The sequence below is a fragment of the Morus notabilis genome, unplaced genomic scaffold (assembly GCF_000414095.1).
Source record: "Morus notabilis unplaced genomic scaffold, ASM41409v2 Scaffold404, whole genome shotgun sequence".
NCBI classification, from domain to species: Eukaryota; Viridiplantae; Streptophyta; class Magnoliopsida; order Rosales; family Moraceae; genus Morus; species Morus notabilis.
In genome coordinates this window covers 868185-890384 of record NW_010362549.1, presented here as the reverse complement: position 1 = coordinate 890384, position 22200 = coordinate 868185, and the positions used below count along the sequence as shown (strand labels likewise).

The 22200-nt window shown below is 36.8% G+C and overlaps 2 protein-coding genes across 7 annotated transcripts; both read right to left on the bottom strand.

Moving 5' to 3' along the window:
- Positions 1–1599: 1599 nt before the first annotated feature.
- Positions 1600–17539, bottom strand: LOC21406261 (lysine-specific demethylase JMJ25). Of its 6 annotated transcripts, none has more exons than XM_024168350.1 (14): positions 17499–17539; positions 16868–17251; positions 16629–16774; positions 16390–16489; positions 16161–16293; positions 16006–16075; positions 14990–15773; positions 14559–14888; positions 12719–13168; positions 12569–12641; positions 12400–12485; positions 12087–12206; positions 11847–11917; positions 1600–1959 (listed from the first exon to the last, which is right to left on the bottom strand). In XM_024168350.1, exons 2-14 carry the CDS (start codon positions 17231–17233, stop codon positions 1914–1916), a joined length of 2775 nt encoding a protein of 924 aa, XP_024024118.1. In that variant the 5' UTR covers positions 17234–17251; positions 17499–17539; the 3' UTR covers positions 1600–1913. The 6 variants fall into 6 exon arrangements, 4 of the variants coding, with proteins under 4 accessions (XP_024024118.1, XP_024024121.1, XP_024024122.1 ...); XR_002902552.1 differs by lacking the exons at positions 1600–1959; positions 17499–17539 and adding exons at positions 4024–4667; positions 4791–5032 and having other exon boundaries at positions 16868–17345; XR_002902553.1 differs by lacking the exons at positions 1600–1959; positions 17499–17539 and adding exons at positions 4024–4363; positions 4808–5032 and having other exon boundaries at positions 16868–17345.
- A 1694-nt stretch (positions 17540–19233) lies between these two features.
- On the bottom strand, positions 19234–21242 carry LOC21406259 (cytochrome P450 703A2). The gene is made up of 2 exons (XM_010102427.2): positions 20301–21242; positions 19234–19898 (listed from the first exon to the last, which is right to left on the bottom strand). The coding sequence occupies exons 1-2, from the start codon at positions 21240–21242 to the stop codon at positions 19260–19262; spliced, it is 1581 nt and encodes a 526-aa protein (XP_010100729.1). The 3' UTR covers positions 19234–19259.
- Between the last annotated feature and the right edge of the window lie 958 nt (positions 21243–22200).

Here is a 22200-nt window from a genome sequence, read left to right as displayed (position 1 = left end):
TAATAATACTACAAACGTGAGAACAAACTCTGGAAAGCAAACTTTATAAGCAATAAAAGACAAACTCTGTCGTTTTCCTGAGATTAATCACGAAGCATATGGCTTTGACTGAGAAACACGGAAACAACTCGGAAAGCAAAGAGCCGTGGCGGGTGATGACGACGTCTGGCGAGAAGATCGGTGGAGGCAGCGAGTTTGGGCGACGAGTCTGATCGGCGAAGGCAGTGGGTCTGGACGCGATGTCTTCAGACGGTGGCGAGCGACGGCTTCCAACGGCGGGGGTTGTGGTTGAGTTTGATTTTGGGTTTGAGAAAGATATCTGATTTCTAGGTTTTTGATTTTGGTTTTGAGAAGGAATCTGATTTCTGGTTTTTTTTTTTTTACGATGAATGAACAAGAGAATCTAGAGGCTCTGATACCAACTTGAAAAATATAGAAATTGTATTTTTCATTCATACTTTGTGATTAGTCTGTACATGGTTATATAGGTAGAAAATACAATCAGCTATCCTAGAATCACGTCCTAGAATCAAGGCTAACTATTTTGTTCACACTCATCATACAACTGTGGTGTCCCTAAATTAGGAAAGAATTACAAAAGGAGATTACAAGGATCGAGAACAAATCTCAACAGAATTTGTCACAAATCATAACATAGGACGAATCTGGCAGGACAAATGACAATGTATTGAAGATTTTTTTACAAATTTACTATTAGCATATCAATTATAACATTGTATTAGAGATGCTATTAACAAAATTCTTTAATTTTGCATCATTTTTTAAAATTCGGCCTCTTTTTAGTTAAAGGGTTAAAAAAAATCCAAAGCACAAAAATCTTCCCGTTAAGAAAATTGAAAATTCGGTGCATCTCTCTCCATTCTCCACTACATGGCAGAAAATGGTGATTGCATAATATGCTAGCTAATAATGTTCCCTTCCTTCTACAAAATCAACTACTTAGGCTTTTCTTTTTCTTTTTTTTTTTTGGTTTAAATTTCGTTTGCCATCGTTTCTTAGAGCTACATGAGCTTTTGATAAATTTTCTGGGAAAGTTTGTCAAAATGACACCTTAAAAAGTAAGGAATATTTATGATGGAGAGAGCTATTTTACTTTATTAGTGGGACAAGTGTTTTCAATTGTTGGATTATTTTTTTAACAGTCAGATATGTTTAGGTCTATATTAAAAATTTATAACATGCCATACAAAACTGCTCATGCTGTAGATCTGACCGTTGAAAAATTAATTCAATAGTAAAAACACTCGCGCCCACCGATAAAACAAAATAACTTACTCAACCATAAAAACCATCCAAAATAACTTATATTGAGCAACCTACTTGATTATGTAGGGTAAAAAATGATCACCTTGGTTGTTCTGAAATAATTTTGTAGGGTGTCTTTAGGGTGGAGCAAGTTTTTTTGCTCTATGGTGGTGACCGTATTTTTACTGTTAGATTAATTTTTTAACGGTCAGATCTGCTGCAGGAGCAATTTTGTATAGCACGTAAATTTTTAATACGGACCTATATAGATCTGAGCAAAACAGCTTGCTCTACCGTAAAGATTTCTAATAAATTAAAGTTTTTGAAAAGTTATTTTTCAAATAAAGCTCTCTATTAGTATCATCTTTAAAAAGATCCCTTTTACCAGGTCCTGCTAACCAAATACAAGGATATTTACATCACATAAAGGGCATAAAACAAAAAATGAAGTTTGACATTTAGGATCTACATATAATAACTTCAAAGAAAGCCAGCTACTTATTCAGTTATACCCAGCATAAGATAGTAGTCAGTAGGAGTTCCTTGTCAAAAATTAGCTTCATGCAAGTGAGCAATTATCCCTCTGTATCCAGTAGCAGCATCTCTCGGTCCTTATTTCTCCTCCTGAGTTGTCTGGATTACATGAATTATTTTTTGGTATCCTCCACACTTGAACGATCACCCGATGCAGATCTGAAATTAAATTTGGAGACAAGTTACTAAGATCATAACAATTTTTTCGCCCAATGACAGGACAATAAATTTCAATGTGAGAGATGGGGATATGTGAACTTCTGTTACAAATAAGGATAACTTAGGGACATGAATTTATACTGTCTTTTTTATGTCAACAGATCAATATTTAGAGACATGAGGTACTATTAGGGATGTCCTATTGTAGAAAGTTCAAAAAAAAAATCTGATGCACTAGGTAAATCGGATACAGACGACGAAAAATTTTTTAGTAACAAAAATTTTGATTTTTCATAGAAACTCTTGATGGATTTAGCCTAATCTCCGGCCGATTACATTTACTCCTATTGAAAGTCAAATATCTACTACTGTACAAAGTTGATATCATGAGATTTTAGGAAAACTCTGTTTTCAACACTTCCCCTTAAATTGCGCGGCATATACCCAACTTCCTTGTAATTGCTAGAAATGAGGGATTATTCAATCCCTTAATCAAAGATGTCTGCAAGCTATCCATCAGTTGAAACTTAAAGGCTGGGGTGGCAATTCATGTTGGTGAATCGTGTTCGTGTCGTGTTGACCCCCTCAGTTGACACGAATAGACCTGACATAAACACGACTTGTTTATTAATCGTGTCGAAATATAAAACCTAAACACGACCTGTATATTGACGGGTTGACACGGCACGACACGAATAACCCGTTTATTAAACAGGTCATAAACGTGTCGTGTCAACACGTTGATTACCTGTCAATTTATAAAATGAGTGATAAATGGATCGTGTTAATTTATTTCTGAACCTATTTTTGAACATGTTTATAAAATATGTGATAAATGGGTCATGTTAACTTATTTCTGAACCTATTTTTAAATATGTTTATAAAATGAGTAATAAATGGGTTGTGTATTTGTGTTACCCAAATATGACATGTTTAATAAACGGGTCATGATGGGTCAATTGTGAGTTGACGGGTCAACCTGAAAATGACACGTTATTTAATCGTGTTTCACGGGTTCGACCTGATTTTGACCCGGACATATTTATGATAAACCCAAACCCGTTAATTTCGTGCGGATTTCGAGTCGTGTCATCGTGTCACTAACCGGATTGCCAACCCTACTTAAAGGTGGGCATACCGATCCATTGTCCAGCTTCTTTTCTATGAAATGATTGTCTCCTTCAACATGATTTATTCGATCATATTGGATTGAAAAATGGATAATGTTAAGGTTGTCGACTCTACATTTTTACCTCATTCACTTCGCGGATTCGAGTTTTCAATTCGAGCTGAGATGTGACATTTTCTGAGAGTTTTTTTTCTGCAGCAGAAAAAGTTAGATGTGACATATTCTGAGAGCTTTTTTACTGTAGAAACCTAAAACTGAAAACTCGAATCGGTAAAATGAACGAGACATTTGTAACTTTCTTTTTCATCTTTTTTGAGGATTTCCCTCCTTACTTTGTATTGATTATCATAGCTGATGTTTATTCTCGTAGCTTCTCTAGTAGAACTAAAAAAAATCAACTATTGGTAGTTCATTATTTTCAGCGGTCATATATCTGTATCAAAAACTATCTGCATACCTTTTCAATCTGACACGATTTTTATCAGATCAAATGGTTAGAAACTGACCCTTACTAATAAGAAGGCCCTACCAGAAAAACTCTAAAAAAATATAAATAATGTTGATGGCAGATTTGCTATCGACTGTCGCTTCAGTCTCATTGGTCATGCCACTTCACTCTTAGACTTTCTAGAATGATTGTCAACTATAATAAAAACATCTTCAATTCAATGCTAAATTGCATTGATGTGCCAATGCTAAATTCAAGTGGAAATTTATTCTCCAATGCTATTTTTGATGTTAAATTTGTTAAATGTTATACTTGGTTGTAAATTTAACACAAAGCATCGCATATGTCAAATTTAGCATTTAATTATTATTGGTTGATGGATTAAACTTTTCTTTTGATCATTACAACATTATTTTTAAATTATTTTAATATTAGAAGTCCACCTTTAAAAGTTTCAAAGCTGAAGAATTATGCCAAAAAGTTGGGGCACAAAACAGAATAGCACATCAAATATATTATTTATACACTTTTCTTGACAAACGTAGCATTGACATTGACATTTGCGTGGATATTGTCTAACTCACTAGTTCCATATGTCACAGGTCTCACCACTTAAATTGTCCTACAAGTGGTATCTTCTCCAGATCCATCAAATTTACTCCTAGTAGCATGCAATATCAAGATGTTGATCGACTGTTTTTGATATATCCAACATCTACACAGGCCTTGAAGCTTAGATCTGAACATTTTTTTCCACACTATCCCTTCTCTGGTGTAGACTTGGTCCTTGTTTGGCCGCACTGGGATTGGGATTATTCACCGTAATCCTACGTTTGGGCACACATCTTGATCAAATAAGCTATCCTTTGACCAGAAATAGTCCCATGTATTGTAGGATTATTTGTCCCCAAAACTAGATGAGACTATTAAGGCTTGTTTAAAAAGTATATTCAAACTCAAATTATGATTCTGCTACAGTGTTGTTTTATCTCACAAAAGAGTTTGAATTCTAAATTTCCTCTCTCACAGAGTTCCCCTATGAACCCAAATCATGTGGAAGCGGTCTCGTTCACTTTGCGGATTCGAGTTTTCAATTCGAGCTGAGATGTGACATTTTCTGAGAGCTTTTCACTGTAGCAGAACAAGTTAGATGTGACATTTTTTGAGAGCTTTTTACTGTAGAAATTTAAAACTGAAAACTCGAATCGGTGAAATGAACGATCCGTTCGAAAGGATTAAAGAATTTTCACCCACCCAAAAGCCAAACCCACCAAAAAGCCTTCACATTGTAATTCCAAATCACTGGAGAGATGGAGTCAATTGCTGGTGTTGTCATCCCAAAACGACCGGCAAGAACAAGCCAAGCCGGTTCCCGATTATTGCTGACAAGAAGTGACTACGGATATAGTATTGTCATGAAGCTCTAAACGTTGTCCAATTGTCCCTTCTTTGTCTAGACCAGCCCGCCAAGCTTGACTAGGGGCTCTGCTCCAATTCTGAAATTTTCCCAAGTTCAAATTTTGAACACCATTTTAATTTCCCACCGAACAAACACAAAAATAGGAAAAAAGAAATCAAATTTAGAAAAAAATAGAATAAAAAAAAGAAACAAATGACATCGAAAATCATAGACAGAAAAAAGAACCTTAGGGGGAGATAAAAAATTACGGAGAATTCTGAGAGCGATCTAAGAGGAGAAGATTCTAGAGGCCTCATTGTCTATAACTTCAGAAGGCGTTGTTTTGGCAAGACTGCTGAGAGGTTTGCGGTAGCTCTTCAGCAACAAAAATGGCGTCAATCAGCTTGAAACACTTTCTATTATTCGCTCCGTTGGTTTAGACTAAGGCCCGTTTATTTCATATACTCAAACTCAAATCATTGATTCTGTTATAGTGTTTTTTCTTATATAAAATTTAAATTTCAAACGTCAGAATCAAAGATTATGGTTTGAGTTTACCTTCCAAACTAGCCTTAAAGAACTTAGTACCTTGGGAGTGCCAAGTGAGGGGTTTGCCCGCCACAGAGTATATGAGTTTGATTTGTTGTTTTTTATATTGTACATAATGATGACCTATGCAATGTTGATATGGTGAGATTATTTAAGGATTGTGAAGACATTTTGTTTTTAGGTGGGTTACACAGAGCAAAGTTAGAAGTCTTTGTTGTTCTTTAACATCACTCTTCCCGACAATATTTTTGCTAAGATGGTTTTCAGTACTATGTTTTTGTGTTGTTGTAGAAGTTTTGAGTATTACCTTGTAAGTACTATGCATTTGCTGGCAGCTTCCTAAGTAATTTTAATGTTTGTACTTTGTTGATAAAAATGAATTACATAAATCGAATGATTGAGTTGTTGATATTTTTCATTATTATTTCTAGTGTTAAGTTTATCTAGGATTAATTTTCTCAAATCTATAATTTTAAAATATCTCAAATAATCAAATTTTTAACTACTACATTTAACTTAGTCCGTTCTAAGCATGCGCCAAATATTGGATTGTGTTTTTAGTGTCTAACCTAACAAACTAAAAAGAGATAATTAGTGGGCGTACCACACTTAGGTGTGGATTGAATTATGCCAGAGGTGTAAAACTCATCCATTTTCTGCCATGGGGTTAAAAAAATTGAGACAGGGAGGACTAAAATACCCTAAAATAACTAAGGCTATTTTTTTTCTCTCCCTCTCTCTCTCTGGGAGTTGCGGAATGAATGAAGGTGCACGAAGATCTAGTCGCTGAACGTTGCGACGCACGGAGAACCAGTGGTCTCTCCTTCCGACCAACTCTACGGGAGTTGCAGAATGAGTGAGGGCACACGAAGATCTAGTTGCTGAACGTCGCAGCACACGGAGATCCAAGCCACTGGTTCTCACCTAAGAGCGAAGGAGTCTAAGATCTCTGTGCGATCCCTTCACCTCTAGCAGAGAACAGAGGTCAATCTTCTCTGACCAACCTTCATCGATCTCCAGACAGAGATCTACTCCGGCGTCGCCACTCGTGCCCCTGTTCAACAACACAACTTGCTGTCCCGTAGCACTATGGCCAAATTCGCACAAAGTTTTATTTGAACTGTGCAAAATTTCTGTAATGTTTTGTGAATTTTTTTTCTCATTTTGTGGATCATTTGGATTTGTTTTTGTCATAAAACTTAGAGATATAATACTCACACAAAAATATAGAAGTTGAAAAAATAGAAAAAAAAAAGATAAACAGAACGAAAGATTTTTTATCTAAATTATGATATCAGAAGTAAATTAAAAAAAAAAATGAAACCATTCATATTTATAACGGATATGAAGTTATTGTGTAATTTATTATTCACATCCCATGTTCGTATTTATTACGAATCACATAGTGCTATGAATTCTAACAAAAGTGGACAACCACCTTCACCTTTTCACAACAGAACTTCTCTTGAAAGCTCTTTTTTTTTTTTTTTTTTTGAGGCCTGGGGAGGGGGTTTGGGTGGAGTTTACATAGTTGTACTCTTTTTCTCTTACTATGCTTTTATCCTACAGGATTTTCATCGTAAGGTTTTAAACAATGCCACATAGAACATCTATGAAAAGAATGATGCACTCTTTTTCCTTCACTATGGTTTTTATCCCACGGGATTTTCTAAAGCAAGATTTTTAATAAGGCGTCATGAATGATGAAGATCTCACGAGAAATGTCGTGAAAAGTAAAAAAAGATAGTTGCTTGCCTTTGTCGAAATTCACAACAACATGTGTAATAAATACGAACATGCAATGTGACTAGTAAGATGCACAATAAGTTCAGATTAGTTATAAAAACATATATTTTCATTTTTTTTTGACGTACTTATGTTATTAGAATCCAAATAAAAAATCTTTCGCTCTTTCTATTTTTTTTTTTCTTAGTTTTTACTTTTATATCTTTCTATTAGTATCATATCTCTTAGTTTTATAACGGTTTTCTAATTATTCATGTATTGTTTGTGCTTTACTGTGATTTTGGCACTGCAGTGATGACAAATACCGACTGGTATCATGGCAAGATATCGGTATCACGACGGATAACAACCAGTATCATGGTGGATATTGGTTGGCATACCAACCGGTTACCAGTATGACGGCGGATTCCTACTGGGGTCTTAAGGATATATTTGGTATTCTAAATATAGTTTGTTGACGTTGCCCATGACATTCTTTGCAACTATTTTTTTTTTCTTGATACAAGTTAATCAAAGCCATGGGCTTGTAGTATTTTTGTAAGGAGCCCAATTAATAAACACGGGATAACATTCAGCGTAATCCCTTTCCAGTCCAATCTTAAGCCTATATTTTTATGGGGAACCAAATTAGGATTAGAATTTAGTCCATTTTAATATTTAATTTTGAATTTAAAGTTATGTTTATTTTTTAGATTTATTTAGGATTATGTTATAAGAAACTTTAAATTTTATTTTTAATTTGATTAGTAGATATTGAGTTTCTAATTCCTCCTCTAGAACTCTTGTTTTTCTCTTAAATTCTTTGCTTCTTTCCTTTGAACTCAAAACCTCCTGCTCTGAGACCATGTTTATTTACCAATCTGTCTAAAAAGCTTAAGCTATTAGGAGGCAGGCTAATAATAGACTATACAACATGGTAGCAGAGCTATTCCCAAATAATATGTTTGGGTCTTTAATATGTTTCAGATGTAATATCTATAGGTTTGGTTTTAAATTGTCATCACATGTTGCGTCTTTAATATGTTTCGAGCTTATTATTTGATATTCACGTGTTGGGCTTTCCCATATTTAGCCACACAATTTGTCCGTTGTCTAGTCTACATGTGAAAGGGAGTGTTAAAATATAGAGAGAAAGAGGGAAATAGGCCAAGACTTGAGATGAATTAAAATTAATAGGCCAATAGTTTACATAAGTTAATAAATAGGCCAAATTACTGTTTTCGTCCATAACTTGTCTGGTTATGAACCATAACTTGACAAGTTATTCACGATTTTTGTCCATAACTTGTCTAGCTATGAACTATAACTTGACAAGTTTGTCCATAACTTATCTGGTTATGAACCATAACTTGACAAGTTATGGCTTATTAATTTCTATAACTAAAAATTGACCTATATACTTTCTTAAGCTTTTCATATTGGCATATTTTCTACTATTTCTGTAAAATATAAAGCTATTGTTGGCTTACCTCTTAGTTTAAGTTTTTGGGATGCATCAATAAACACACACTATTTCCCAATACCCGTGGACTACAAATTGATGAATCAGAGGCACTAAGATCATGAGAATCATGGCACTTACCAGCTTGGACTAGGTAACATGATGAGGTTGGCTGCTTCAAGATACGAGAAAGGTCTTCACTCACCCAGTTCTTCCATGTTGAATCCACTGAATTTGGGACACGTTTTCTCATGAGAACCTAAGCTTTATGCCCTAGCCGGTAAATGGGTATTTATGAGCCTCCAAAATATCTTTTATGCCACGACCAATGACCTAATTGATCCTATACATGTGACCCGCTACCAAGAAAACAATTGCAATAGCTAAATGAGTCGGACATAGACCCAAGTTAATAGATCAAATACCCCACGAAAAGTAAAAAGTTCAGCATATTTTCTCCAATTCAACGTGAAAAATGGAGTTGCTCCCCCAACAAAGTGGGATAACATTGAGCCAAAAGATCCCGATTCTTCCAAGTTTATCAAATGCTCTGAGCTGTGTTTTGTCTTTTGAACCATCAAGATTCGAGCAGCTGCCTGTAGATTCCTATGGATTTTCTATGCAATCCTCCTTCATGTTGCAAGATTTCTTGCAATAGGTGCACCATAGTCCATCTTGGTGGACTTGTTTGCATCATTCTTTCCATTTTCTGGAATATACCAATATGCCTCTCATCATTGGCCTTGAATCCTCCATCCTTGTGCTCTGTGGAGTTTAGAGCCGAGCCATCTGAGGTTGGAGTGTCAAGCATCATGGTCCTCCGGCTTTCCCGTGCTCAAGTAAGTGAGAAAACCTTGCTAAGAGGGGGCCAGACTTCTTTCGAAGGAATTGCACCCAAACTTGATCATAATTCTAATTCTAGTCCTACAAGAAATTCAAGTCTTCTCTCTTGCCCTCTATTTCTATAACGTCAAATTATCCTCACTGTATCTCATCTTGAAATCTTGATATTAATCCAACTCAAGCCATAATACTTTCACTATATTGTAATAACCACTAACAGATAGATTACCTTATTTAGTGGCTGAGATTTTTGTTTTAATCTCATAAAATAAAGGTTGTCTTGAACTTTAGAATAGGTTTGTTGGACTGCCTCCCAGCTCTCCTTTCTAGTGGCAAGGAACAAGTAAGCACCATTGGTTTCAGTCAGCATGGAATTCCCAAGACAGGACATAATCATTGAGTCTTTTCGTTCCATACAGCAAATTTTGGATCTTCTTGGTTCGGTGCAGTCCCCATCAGGTGGCTCAGTTTTCCTTTTCCTTTCCCTTTCAAGAACGTCTTCACAAACTGCAATTACTAAGAATAGTTCCTATGATTCAAACGGTATGATGGTTGAACAATTTGGAGCTTTCTCGTGGCTTGGTTCTGTTGAATTTCAATAGCAGGCTCAACCATAGAGTTGGAACTGATTTCTGACATCTCGTACATATTGGAGGTGAATGATGAAGGCAAAAGGAAAGGCACGAAAGAAACAGGCCGTGGGAAAAAAAATTATGAAACAGAATTGATTTCTGCAAAGCAGGCCGTAGACCAAAAAAAACTTTCAAAATTGTTTTCCCAAAGATATGCAATATGTATGTGTCACTAGGTAAATTGGGTACAAAATGATTTCTACTGCATTCTGAGATACTAATTACTAGGCAATCTCGGTTTTCAATGAAAAAAAAAAAAAAAACGTAGGAACTTAGGGTGCGTCTAGTTTAGTTGGAGAGAAAGGAAAGAAAAAGAATGAAAATGACTCTGAATATGATGTTTGGTTACATTTATGTCTCGTTCAGTTCGTGAATTTTTAATTCGAATTGAGATGTAATTTTATGTGAGAGTTGATTTGAGTTTTTAATTCGAGTTGAGATATAATTTTATGTGAAAATTTTTAACTGTAGCAAAAAAAATTAAATGTTACGCGAGACCTTAGAAAGATGAATGATCGTTCAGCCATTTTAAATGAGGAATGAATGAATCATCATTCCTCCCATCCCTGAGAGGAATGACAGTTCCTATCTATTTCTTTTTTCTTTTTTTCCAATGGCTGCCCTTTCCTTTCTTTTTTCTTTTTCTTTTTTTCTGGAACATCATCCTCATCAACTTCAGCCTATCTCCACCGCCACATCTAATCATCTGTCCAAACCCATCGGAAGCCATTGTCGCCGACGACCCACTCGGGCGAGCTCGAGTTTTGTTCTCCTCAACAAATGCGTCCAACAACTCGGCCTCCTCTGCCAGATTCGTCGCTCTCCTCGCCGTTGTCGCTCATTTGCTAAATCCTGCTCCGGCGAGCTCAAGTCTTTCTTCTCCATCGCCAGATCCTCTCCTCCTTTGCCTTCCGCTTGCTCATCGAGCACATCCACCCTCCGCAACTCCTTGCCCAAACTGGCCTCGCACAGATCCACCGCCCTTCACAGTCAAGATCAACATTCCTCCACCTAGCGCATCGTTGAGAACACAGCCCCAGTTATTTGGTTAATGGACAAAGCAAGACCTGAAGCTTTTCATCCTTGGAGAGCCAAGTGGGTGCACGGCATGCCAACAAAGAGCCACCCAGACGAGAAATTGAAGGAAAGATAAAGCATTCGAGCTTTGTTGGAGATTGACAGAAACTAGTGATTTTGTATCAGAGATGGTAAAGCAAAGGGGAAATCGGCAAAGACTTGTCTTGCAAATTTTTGATAAATATTTTTTGTATTTATTTTTATTTTGCTAAAAGAATTGTTGTATATATGTATATATTTAAGAAAGGGTAGTTTCGTCCAAATGAAAATAATTACATTTCATTCCATAATATTCTTAAAATCACAACTAAATAAATGAATTATTATTATTATTTTTTTTCATTCTATTCCATTCTGTTGTTATTCTTATTACAATTACTGTTCATTACCGTTCTTATTCTTATTTATTCTTATTATTGTTCTCTCACTGCAACCAAACGCACCCTTTAACATTGTCTATTGGCAGCGACTATCTCTCTCTTAGTAAAGAAACTTCAGTTAGATGGCAATTAAAAGGTGGAAACCACAAGTCACAACCATAGGACGTTCCATGTGACGGTTATGACATCTAGAAATTCATTATAGCTGCAAGCAAAAATCATACTGGGGGGAGGGGAACTTACTTGAGCTCCGTCCTTAGTTTTTTGACTTCTTTCGCAGCCCAACTAACAGCATAAAGTGTAATCTTTCTCACCTGTATAAGCAGGGATATAAACAGAACTTCCTTATATTCTGATAATTACGAAACCTTAGCAAGGTAGTGAATTTTGGCAGCCCATTAGAATAGGACAACCAAAAGTTATTAACAATTAACATGCAGAGAAAATTTTCTGATATACCGAGACATCAAATTCATTGTGTACCTCTAATTTGTCTTCCTTTGCTCTATGGTCCTTTGGTAGCAAACGGTTTTCGTCTGTTAGTCGAATGCACTCTTCAACATTGTCAGGAGATACAAAGTCGAGTGCTACCTTTATGCAAGACTGGAAATTGAAAAATTATAACACAAGATATGAAACTAAATTTATGACAGCATAGTGGTAGTATTAACTATTAAATCATCATTCAGGAATTTCACTTGGAAAAAGTCTGGAGAAAAGGGACCACGAGTTATTTGACTGTATCTAGACATATGCCAAACTGGCAAAAATCAAAGTTATTTCATTGGATGTTTACTTGTCTATTCCTGACTTGATGAGGACATCCTGCAGGAATAAAAACAGCCTCACCGAGGTATTGCTCAAACGTCCAGGGTTCCACATCTGCATAAAAAGGTTATGCATTGATGACATCACGGCATAGTATTGCAATTCTCTGAGGCTAGAAAGGTAGAAGAGGTTCTTACTAAACTCCTCCTTCAGCTGTTTCTTATGTATCTCATTCAAGAAAAGAGTCTGATCTTGTATAGGATGAACCACCTACAAGATGCAGTATTAGCAACCAAACTTCCTCATATTTCATAATGCGGTTAATAAATACCAGCATTGACACTCACCGAGTTAATTGGGAGGGTGTCAATATGGCGAAATTCCTTTTTGTGTTTTTCCAAGTATTCAATTAATTTAGGAACATCCTGCCTGCGAAAGATGTCCCAAACAGCACCACCATAGACAACATCTTCGCTGGTTTCAAGAGAATTCTTTCTCAAGTTAAGGGTTGAGTCTCTTGAGCCTAGATCATGAATTCCATGTTCTGAGCAAGAAACCTCTAAAGTATCTTGCACATTGAGCACCCCAGAAACCTCTAAAGTATCTTGCACATTGAGCACTCCCATCAACGTATCACTAGAAGATTGAGCACGTCCTTGTTGTGCTTCAAGTCCATTCCTATGTCCACCATAGAGTTCACGCAGGTCGTCAACTGCATGTTTTTTCTGCTTTTCTTCAATTCTCTTTCTCTGCCAGGGAGCAATCTCCACCTTAGTTGTGTGTGTCATAACGTTCACCTAAACCAAAACCAAATAACAAAATATGCAAAATTGCTCAGTAACCATACAGAGAAAGGACAAATAGAGCTAAACCAAATTCAAAAGTAGATCATTAATAGAGCAGGCAGAGAACCCTCGACTAAGAATGAGGGACTTGGATCCTTTGTCCAATTTTCCCTGTCCCAAACTGTGTCCAACCACTCGTATTATGGCACTTCATTAAAAATTTTAACAGCCTTTTAATAGATTTCTCTGTTTAACCCACGTTATCTTTCTCCGATTTCTCTTTCTTCTCTTCACCTTTTCCTTTAAAAGTGTTATGATTTATCTCTCCTCTCTCCAATTTATCCTCTTTCTCGAGCAAACCAAGGGAAATTGCAGACTATGAAAGAGAAATTCGCAAACTAAATAAAGTAGTGGCCTCCCCTCATTTCTCAAAATTTTTTTTTGTATTATCAAGGATAAAAATTAGACTGTTATATTACATATATATATGTGTGTGTGTGTGTGTGAAAACAAATACACATCAAGTCACTGCGATTTGAATCCCGATTCTCTTGTTCCTCTTTCTCCTCCTAATATTTCTAATTCTGACTGCAATCCTAATCTTCCTTCGGAAGAAGACGACGACACTCTTCCCGTTGTTTACACAGACCAATCCTCTTCCTTATCCACTGTCTCTGCTGCCTCGACAACGCCGTCTTTCTCGTCGGCTTCTCAGGCCCACAACAGCCACAAGACCTTAAATCATGTATTATAGCTACGGACTCAACTGGTCAACTGGATTTGGGTATTTGATTATAAAAATTGTTTATAGATTGATGTGACCCTTCAAGAGAACAGAAGAAAGACGAATGTTATGGGTAAGGTTTTGGGAATGAAAAGGAAAGAGAACAGAGAAGAAGAAGAAAGAGTAGGAGTAGCCTGGAAAATAGGAAACGGTTTACAAAAAACTAGAAAGGGGAGAGAGAAATCAAACAAGATAATGGTTGTTAAACGGAAAAGTGTCTTGTAAGGCTGTCAAATTTTTTTTTAATGAAGTGGCATAATATAAGTGGTTGGACACAGTTTGGGACATGAAAACATTGAACTGAGGATCCCAGTCCAAGGATGAGCATTGATATATGTATATATATAAACAACATCTCCTGACTAGCTTAATGAGTGATGAAAGGAGAATATTTATGCACTTTTAACATTTTTTTTTCTTCGCAGAAAGTTAAAAAAAAAAAAAAAAGAGTTTCATCGTGAATATCAAGCAAGCAATGCCGGAAAAGCAATTCTTTAAGATGTAGATATGTGCAAGGAAAAACAAAAGGCTAACCAAGTATATTAAATACAAGGACCATAGACACCAAAGGTTAAGCAAGATTTATATGGGGAAAATATATTAACATGGAATTATTACCGCATCAGACATGTCACAATGAAGCTTTGTGACTGAGTCACCTCTACCAAGCTCTTTAGGGAAGCCATATGCAATATATGTTTTGGGTCCCAAATCAGGTTTCAATGAGTCGTCGGGAAGTCTTGTAGCAAGATTGAGCAGGCCTGATTTTGGATCAGTATAGTCTCCATAGGGGAGTGCCGCAAAAAATTCTGCACCATGCCTCGGCAAACGCTCCTCAAAGAGAGTTGATGATGGCCAATCCTTCAACTTCAACATCTCTGGCCACCCTCCTTTATGCATACGGCCTTCTAAGTAGCCCATGAAAAATTGGTGAATATTGATCTCAACCTAGAGAACAAAAGGATTTGAATTTTTAAATTTTCAGAGCAGAATGTATGATAAACTTGTACATAATCTGTAGCATAACTTAATTAATTTAGCTTGCTGACCTCACACCAATCAAGGCAATCAATGGCCCTTACACTTCTCGTCTCCTCTTTGAATTTAACATTTGCACCTGTTTCTCTAAAAGCCCTCCACATGACCATAGGTTCCCAGCTAAGACCAGATGTTTTGTCAAGAACATTTCTGACAATCACAGGCTCTCCCTTCATCCAGTGCATCTGAAAATGCTCATTATCATTCTCATCAATGTCAATGGCACTCGGGCAATATAGGAAGTTATCATATCCATTTTCTCTGAAAGCTGCCAGTCTCACTTCAGACTGTATATTTTTTTTCTCCCCAGAAGCATTTGGCTGGCAATGAGAACATCCTTCCAAAAAATTAATGTCTTGCAACTGGAAATTCCTAGTAAGTTCCTCTGCAGTTTCTAACAAATTCTTCACCCACTTAGCTTTATAAATGCGTCTTAGTTCTAGTAAAGCAGTTCCACAACCTCCACGTCCTTTTGGAGGGCAAGGGATGCTACCGTCAGTGTTTGCCTTCCAATCAGGAAAGTGATCATACATTTCATTACAAACATCATCAGCATCATGGTTGACTTGCTTCTCCCACCCAGATCTTTTCTTTCGTGCACTAGGAACCTTCTCACTGTCACTCGCTTGAGCATGAGCTCTTTCTACAAACTTTTGGCGAGATGTTTCTGCTTCGTTACCTCCTGGTTGGCGATCTTCCCTCAGCTCTTGACAACAAGCGAGACACAGATCATAAGAACAACTGGGATTGGTGCAGCTTCTAAAGAAACCAACAATCGATGTACTACAATTGTCACTGTCATGAGATATAACTTCCATGGTCATAACCAATTTAAACACTATAAAGCACATAGTATAAATGCATCATGTCTACATAAATAGCTCCTGAGACAATAGAACTCAAAAACAGAGGAATATATAATACATATTTATATATATGTATGTATGTATGTATGTATGTATATAGAAGTCAACACTAGGACTGGAACTGTTTTATCTGATTTAATTTCCAAAGAGCCTGAACCTACCAATACAAACGCTCACTTTTGTCCAGTTTAATTCTCTCTACCTCATTTTCTGTCACTTCAACACCAGAACCTGAAAAAACAAAGGAAGTCCCACAAAGTTAACAAGCTTAACAAATAAGGAAGTAGAATTTCTACTTACTATATACCACAATAACCTTTTATTTTAGCTTCAATATCTAATTCAGAACTCTGATCCCTGTAGATATGCCTAAGAACAGGCAGAGCTTTATATAGCAAATACTTCAGCCTCTGTAATTTCGCACTCGCATCAATTTCCTTAGAATAAGGCTGTCAAGAGAATAATGAAATCCAAGGATTAAGCCTATGCAAACGAGTACAAACGCCTTATAGCCTTTAAAGAAAGAAACAAGAGAGAGAGAGCACCTTGAAAACCGGAATCTCCCTCAAGCAAGCTTTGCAATTGCAGTTTCCACAACAAAATGGGCATGAAGTCTGAATTTCCTCCCTTCTCTTTCCAGGGTACCTAATTTCATTTAAGAAAAAAAAAATTATACATGCATATATACACACACAATATTCGCATATAAGCTCTCAAGTTATATAACTAACATCTATAAGTTCAGAGTATCTTCTGGGTATGAAAAGAAGCATATTTTACTTACCATCTTTCAATACACTCAAAACAATAACGCTTCCTTCCACATTTGGCACAGTGAACAACCCCACTCTTGTCATTCCTCTGACATTGATGACACATCAAACTCCCATTCTCCTTCCTCTTATTGCATTTAGTATCCTGACACAAAAACTAACCTAAACTCAATCATAACTGAACATTTCGAACACAGATATTCTCCAAAATTCGGCAACAAAAATGATTGAATTGTAAAGAAATACTTACCTTTTCCGTGGAATTTCCCTCTTCTTCATCGGATTTCACCGATTTTCGAGATTTAGCTTCTTCTTTATCACGATCGCGAACCAGTCGCTTTCCTTTCTTCAGCTGACTCACCAAGATCCGTTCCGACTCGGACTCACTCGGTTCGTTATCGGTTCCATCGCTGGCACTTATTCTCCTCTCTTTCGCCGTTGCCATCGTCTTCTTCGTCGACATGGTGACCTCTTTCTCTCTCCGAATTCTCTTTCTGCGCTTCTCCATCTGCGCCACGTGATCCTCGCAGTACGATCTATTAACCGCCGCCGTCTTGCTGCACCGCCACTTTGCGCCGTCGTTTTTCTTGCACCGCCGATCCCCCGGCGACTCCATGGCTCCGCTGATAAGGTCCTTCACAAACCGGAGAGAAATTTCGAGAAAATTTTACAACTAATTACTGGTTTTTTCCTTATGAAATTGTGAAAAGATTTCTTTTAACAGCAGTCATGTTTTTATATATTCTCACTATTTACTGATAATTCGAGATGGTTATTTATTTATTTTTATTTTGGAAAGGATTTACTTGATGTAATTTATTGAGCTATTCTAAGGATTTTTCACATTCCGTGTGCAGAAAATGGTAAGATTTTTTTTTTACCTGTTCTTTTACGCTAACGAACTTTCCGCGCCCTAGCTCAATTCATACACGCTTTATTTTCTGTGAAGCCTCCATGAGCTCGTCAGCTTTTAGTGCAAATTTTCATTACGGTTCGAGGACAAGGTGATTTTCTTCTCTTTTTTTTTTTTTTTTTTTTTTGGTTATTAACATAAATGGTTCCGTATTTAGTAAGTGACATTTTAGCTTTTAATTATTTTTTAGCAAATTAATCCCTAATATTTTAAAACATGTACAAACTAATCATTTTTATCAAGATTCGTTTAAAAGTTAACGGTTCATGGCACGTGACTACCTACGTGATCAAGGCTTCTCGGTCTTTCTCTGGCGGAGGACAGAGAGGAGGACTTAGTCTTGGGAAATCAGTTGTTTGGTGAAGGAGAGAGAGAGATTGGTATTGGTGTTGCGGTTTGTGTGGACTTGAATTTGAGAATGGAACGTGACTTACGCTTCCTCGGTCTTTCTCTGGCGGAGGAGAGAGAAGAGGGCTTGGTCTTGAGAAATCGGTTGTTTGGTGGAGGAGAGAGAGACATTGGTGTTGGTGTTAGTGTTGCAGTTTGTGTGGACTTAAATACGTGATTGGCGAGTTTTTTTGGTCATGGAAAAGGTTGGGACAGAGAGAAGGTTGGATTATGGAAATGAGTTTGAAGTTAATGGTGGCGATGGTGATGGCGGGCTCCAGGGTGATGGTGGTGAAGGTGGTGGTTTGGCTTTCATGGCTGCTTCATGGAACTCTAGAGAGAGAGAGAGAGAAACAAGATGGATTGGGCCATGTGGGTGTGGTCACGGGCATTAGGTCGTTAATTTTTAGACGGATCTTAATGGAAATGATCAGATTACACATATTTTAAAAGGTTGGGGTCGATTTGCAAAAAAAAAAAAAAAAAGGTTAAGGACTAAACTGTCACTTACTCAATAAGTTATGAACTATTTGTGCCAATAACCCTTTTTTTTCCTTTTTTTTATTTTTTTACGAAAACTTTCTCAATTTTTTGAATTTAGCAATTCAGTCATTATTTGTCTTTTTCTGACAATTGACCCCTTCAATTTAAAAATCTTTACAATTAAAGTCCCCAATAGAAAACAACATTTTCTTCTTAACAATTCTGATCACATTACTATTAAAGGTAATGAAGGTCATTGTTCACTTTATTTGTTCAGTTTTATTGATATTAGAATCATCTAATGTGTCCTAACACAATTGTGGTAAACTACTCATGGTTTTCAAAGATTATTGCCCTAAACAGTTGCTCTAAGTGTGAAAAATGACCTCCATGCCTTCAATATATGCTCACGTGCACGTCACGTGATTAAAATTGTAAAAGAAAAAAATTATTTTCGATTGGACCTTAATTACAAAAACTTTTAAGATAAAAGAGTCAATTGCCATAAAAAAAATATGAATTAAATTGTCAAATTTAAAAAGTTGACGGAGTGTTTGTAAAAAAAAACCTTTTTTTTTATAGAAAAATAGTGGCTAATGTTAAGCACCCATGCTAATAATAATGAACCTAATAACGGTGACCGTAACACTGGTACATTTTTTTTTCTTTCAATTATATATTAAATAAGATCTAAAAATAATATCATCAGAAATTTAATAAAAAATCTTTTCAACTACTCAATTCTTTTCTATGATTATTCAGTGAGTGAAAAATAAAAAGGTTACTGTCTCATAAAGTTATATACGAGCATATGAAAGAGAAATTTACTTGGGATTTAATTATTTCATAGAGATTTATTTTAGCAATACAAATGATCAGGCAAACGCGGTCTAGCGACAGCCATTAAGGGTTGGGCCTTTGGCATGGTCATCCCATAGACCTCATTGGTGTTAATATCTTCGGGCCTCATTCCCTCCGGTGGAGCCCAATCAAAAGATTGGAACAATCGAGCCAGAGCCATCAAAACTAGAGTTACCCCCAGCGGCGCCCCGGGGCACTTCCTCTTTCCAGCGCTGAATGGCAATATTTTGAAGTCGGCTCCGTGGCTAATCTCCACTCGACTTCCATCGGCTTGCCAGTGCCTCTCGGGCCTGAACTCCTCAATGTCGGTCCATATGTTTGTGTTCCGGCCCAACCCATGAGTGTTGATGAAAATGCGCGTTTTGGCAGGAATGTGGTAGCCGTTGATCGTGGTGTCGCGCAAGGATTCGTGTGGGATGAGGAAGGGTCCTGCCGGGTGCATGCGAAAAGTTTCGCGTACGACACAACGCAAGTAGTTAAGGTGGGCCAGGTCTGATTCACAGACCATCCTATCACGTCCAATGACGGAATCAAGCTCTTCCTGAATCTTGTGAAGGACGCGCGGGTGCTTGATTACTTCTGCCATTGCCCACTCATTTGTCACGGCTGATGTGTCTGTTGCAGCAGCTATCATGTCCTTAAATAAAAAGTTTAAGGAAAAAAGAGAAGAAGAATAGAGTGAGAATTCCAGATCTTAGGATTAAAAGTTAGGAAATCTTTACTGCGATGGAGAAAGTCACGTTGCTATCGGTAGTATAATTGTTTTTAACGGTTAAATTTATATAGTTCTGTATTTAAAATTTATAATACGCCGCACAAAATTATTTTTATTATAGATTTAACCGTTAAAAAATTAATGAGAGTACCACCTTTACCGTGCAAGTATTATCAAACATGTCAAATTTTTGCAAATTGTGAACTAATAGAAAGTGAGAGACTAGTGATAATTTCTACAGAGCCTAATGGTAATATAACTGAAATAATATTTTGGGCATTGAAATATTATGGGATATTGGCGTATGGAAACTGTTTATATCACCTGAATTAGAGCTTTGATTTCGACATCATCCATGTGTGCTTTTCCATCTTCGCCAGGCAGCGACAACAAAACATCTACAAAGTCCATTTCTTCTCCATCATCATCCTCTCCTCCGTTTTCTTTTTTCTTCCCTCCGCTAGCTTTCCTCTTCCTATGCTCTTCAATGATCTTTATGTGGAAATCATCCACTCTCTTTTCCACTTCCCTCATTTTCTTCTCACATCCATAAGGGTCGACCCACCTCCAAATGGGCAAATAGTCACCCAAGTATATTAACCCCAATAGCCTAAACAACTCGTGGGTTATGTGCATGAACTCCATAGCTTCTTGTGGGCCCGCTGATCCGGTCCCAAAGAATTGCTTCCCAAGCAACATCCTAGTAACATTGTTCATTGAGAATCCACCCAACACTTCCCTCATGTCTATGGCCTTTCCATTTTGGGCCCGGGCCCAAACATCCCTCACAAGGTGTTGGGCTTCATTGGCCCGCTGCATGGCAAATGAATCAAGCCTCTTTGTTGTCAACAAATGCTCCATGCAAATCCTCCTCATTCGCTTCCATTGTGGGCCCAGTGGAGCCAATGCCACGTCATTGCAACCGTATGCCAAGTGCACGGCGGCGAGAGTCCTAGGCCTGGAGGCGAAAACCTCGTCTTGCCGGAGAAGTATTTCGCGTATGACGTCGGGGTCATCGGTGGTGATGGCGTCGACGCTGCCGAGCCGGAGGTAAACCAACGGCCCGTATTTGTCGCACAAATGGGCCAGGTCCCTGTGAGGAAGTGGGCCCAATTGGAGAAGGTTTCCGACAATGGGCCATCTACGTGGGCCTGGAGGAAGCCTTCGAGTTCTGTTGGGGGAATTACTAGTTAGACTTTGATAAATGATACGACCAAGGAGAATAGCAAAGAGGATAGCTGTAAAGGAAAAGGTCGTTAAATCCATCTGTACAATGATGATATGCTATTTTACATTGGGTTCAAACTCTTTTCTTCACTCGGATGTAAATTTTGGCTTGTTAATCATATATCATATATATGAGCGATTGTTTCAAAAAAATAAGGTGATAATTTTAACATGCTCTTTACATGCAACTGGCTTTAAATATTGGATTCATATATTGTTCATTCTTCAAGTTTTTTAGGTGCTTTGGTTGGTGGGCATGTTATTTTAGATGCCCCTTTAAGGTCTCATACTATGAAGAAATGTAATTTGCATGGGCCTCATAAAACCATGTAGTCAACTTTTAGTATGAAGTGCATGATCATTCAATACATGACCCAAAAAAAAAAGTTATTTGTTTCACTGTTATATCCCTTATTTTACTATTTATTAATATTTTTTTTTATGTAAAATAGTCCTTTTCACTTAACTTTAATGGGATTATTGAATCCTTGCGCTAAAGCAAAAAAATTGATGTATTTTTTTTTTTTTTTTTTTTTATGAAAGGATTTAAATTGGTGGGTTAGAAATATATTTCTCCTCCTTTCAATCAAATAATAGAATGACCCTCGATCCTCGCCTCCCTCCAACTCACAAAACAAAAAATAAGGTTAAAAAATTGGACAGTGCGTGATATAAATATATAGATTTTTTTAAAAAACCGTAAAACACATGTTAAGACAACCGCTTTACGAGTTAACATGCCGCGACATGAAAATATCCACGATATGAAATTGTTCCATGAATCAGAGATTGATACAAAAATCATATATTTTTATTGAGTTTTTTCGACACATTATAAAGAACTAAAAATCATAACCCTTTAAAATGTGATAATATAACATTAAGCAAATAAGAGCATAAGATTATAAGAACAACAATCATAAGATCACAAGTTCTTAACAAAATTTAAAATATGTATTAATGTAAGATATATATTTAAAAAAAAAACTCTTTTCAC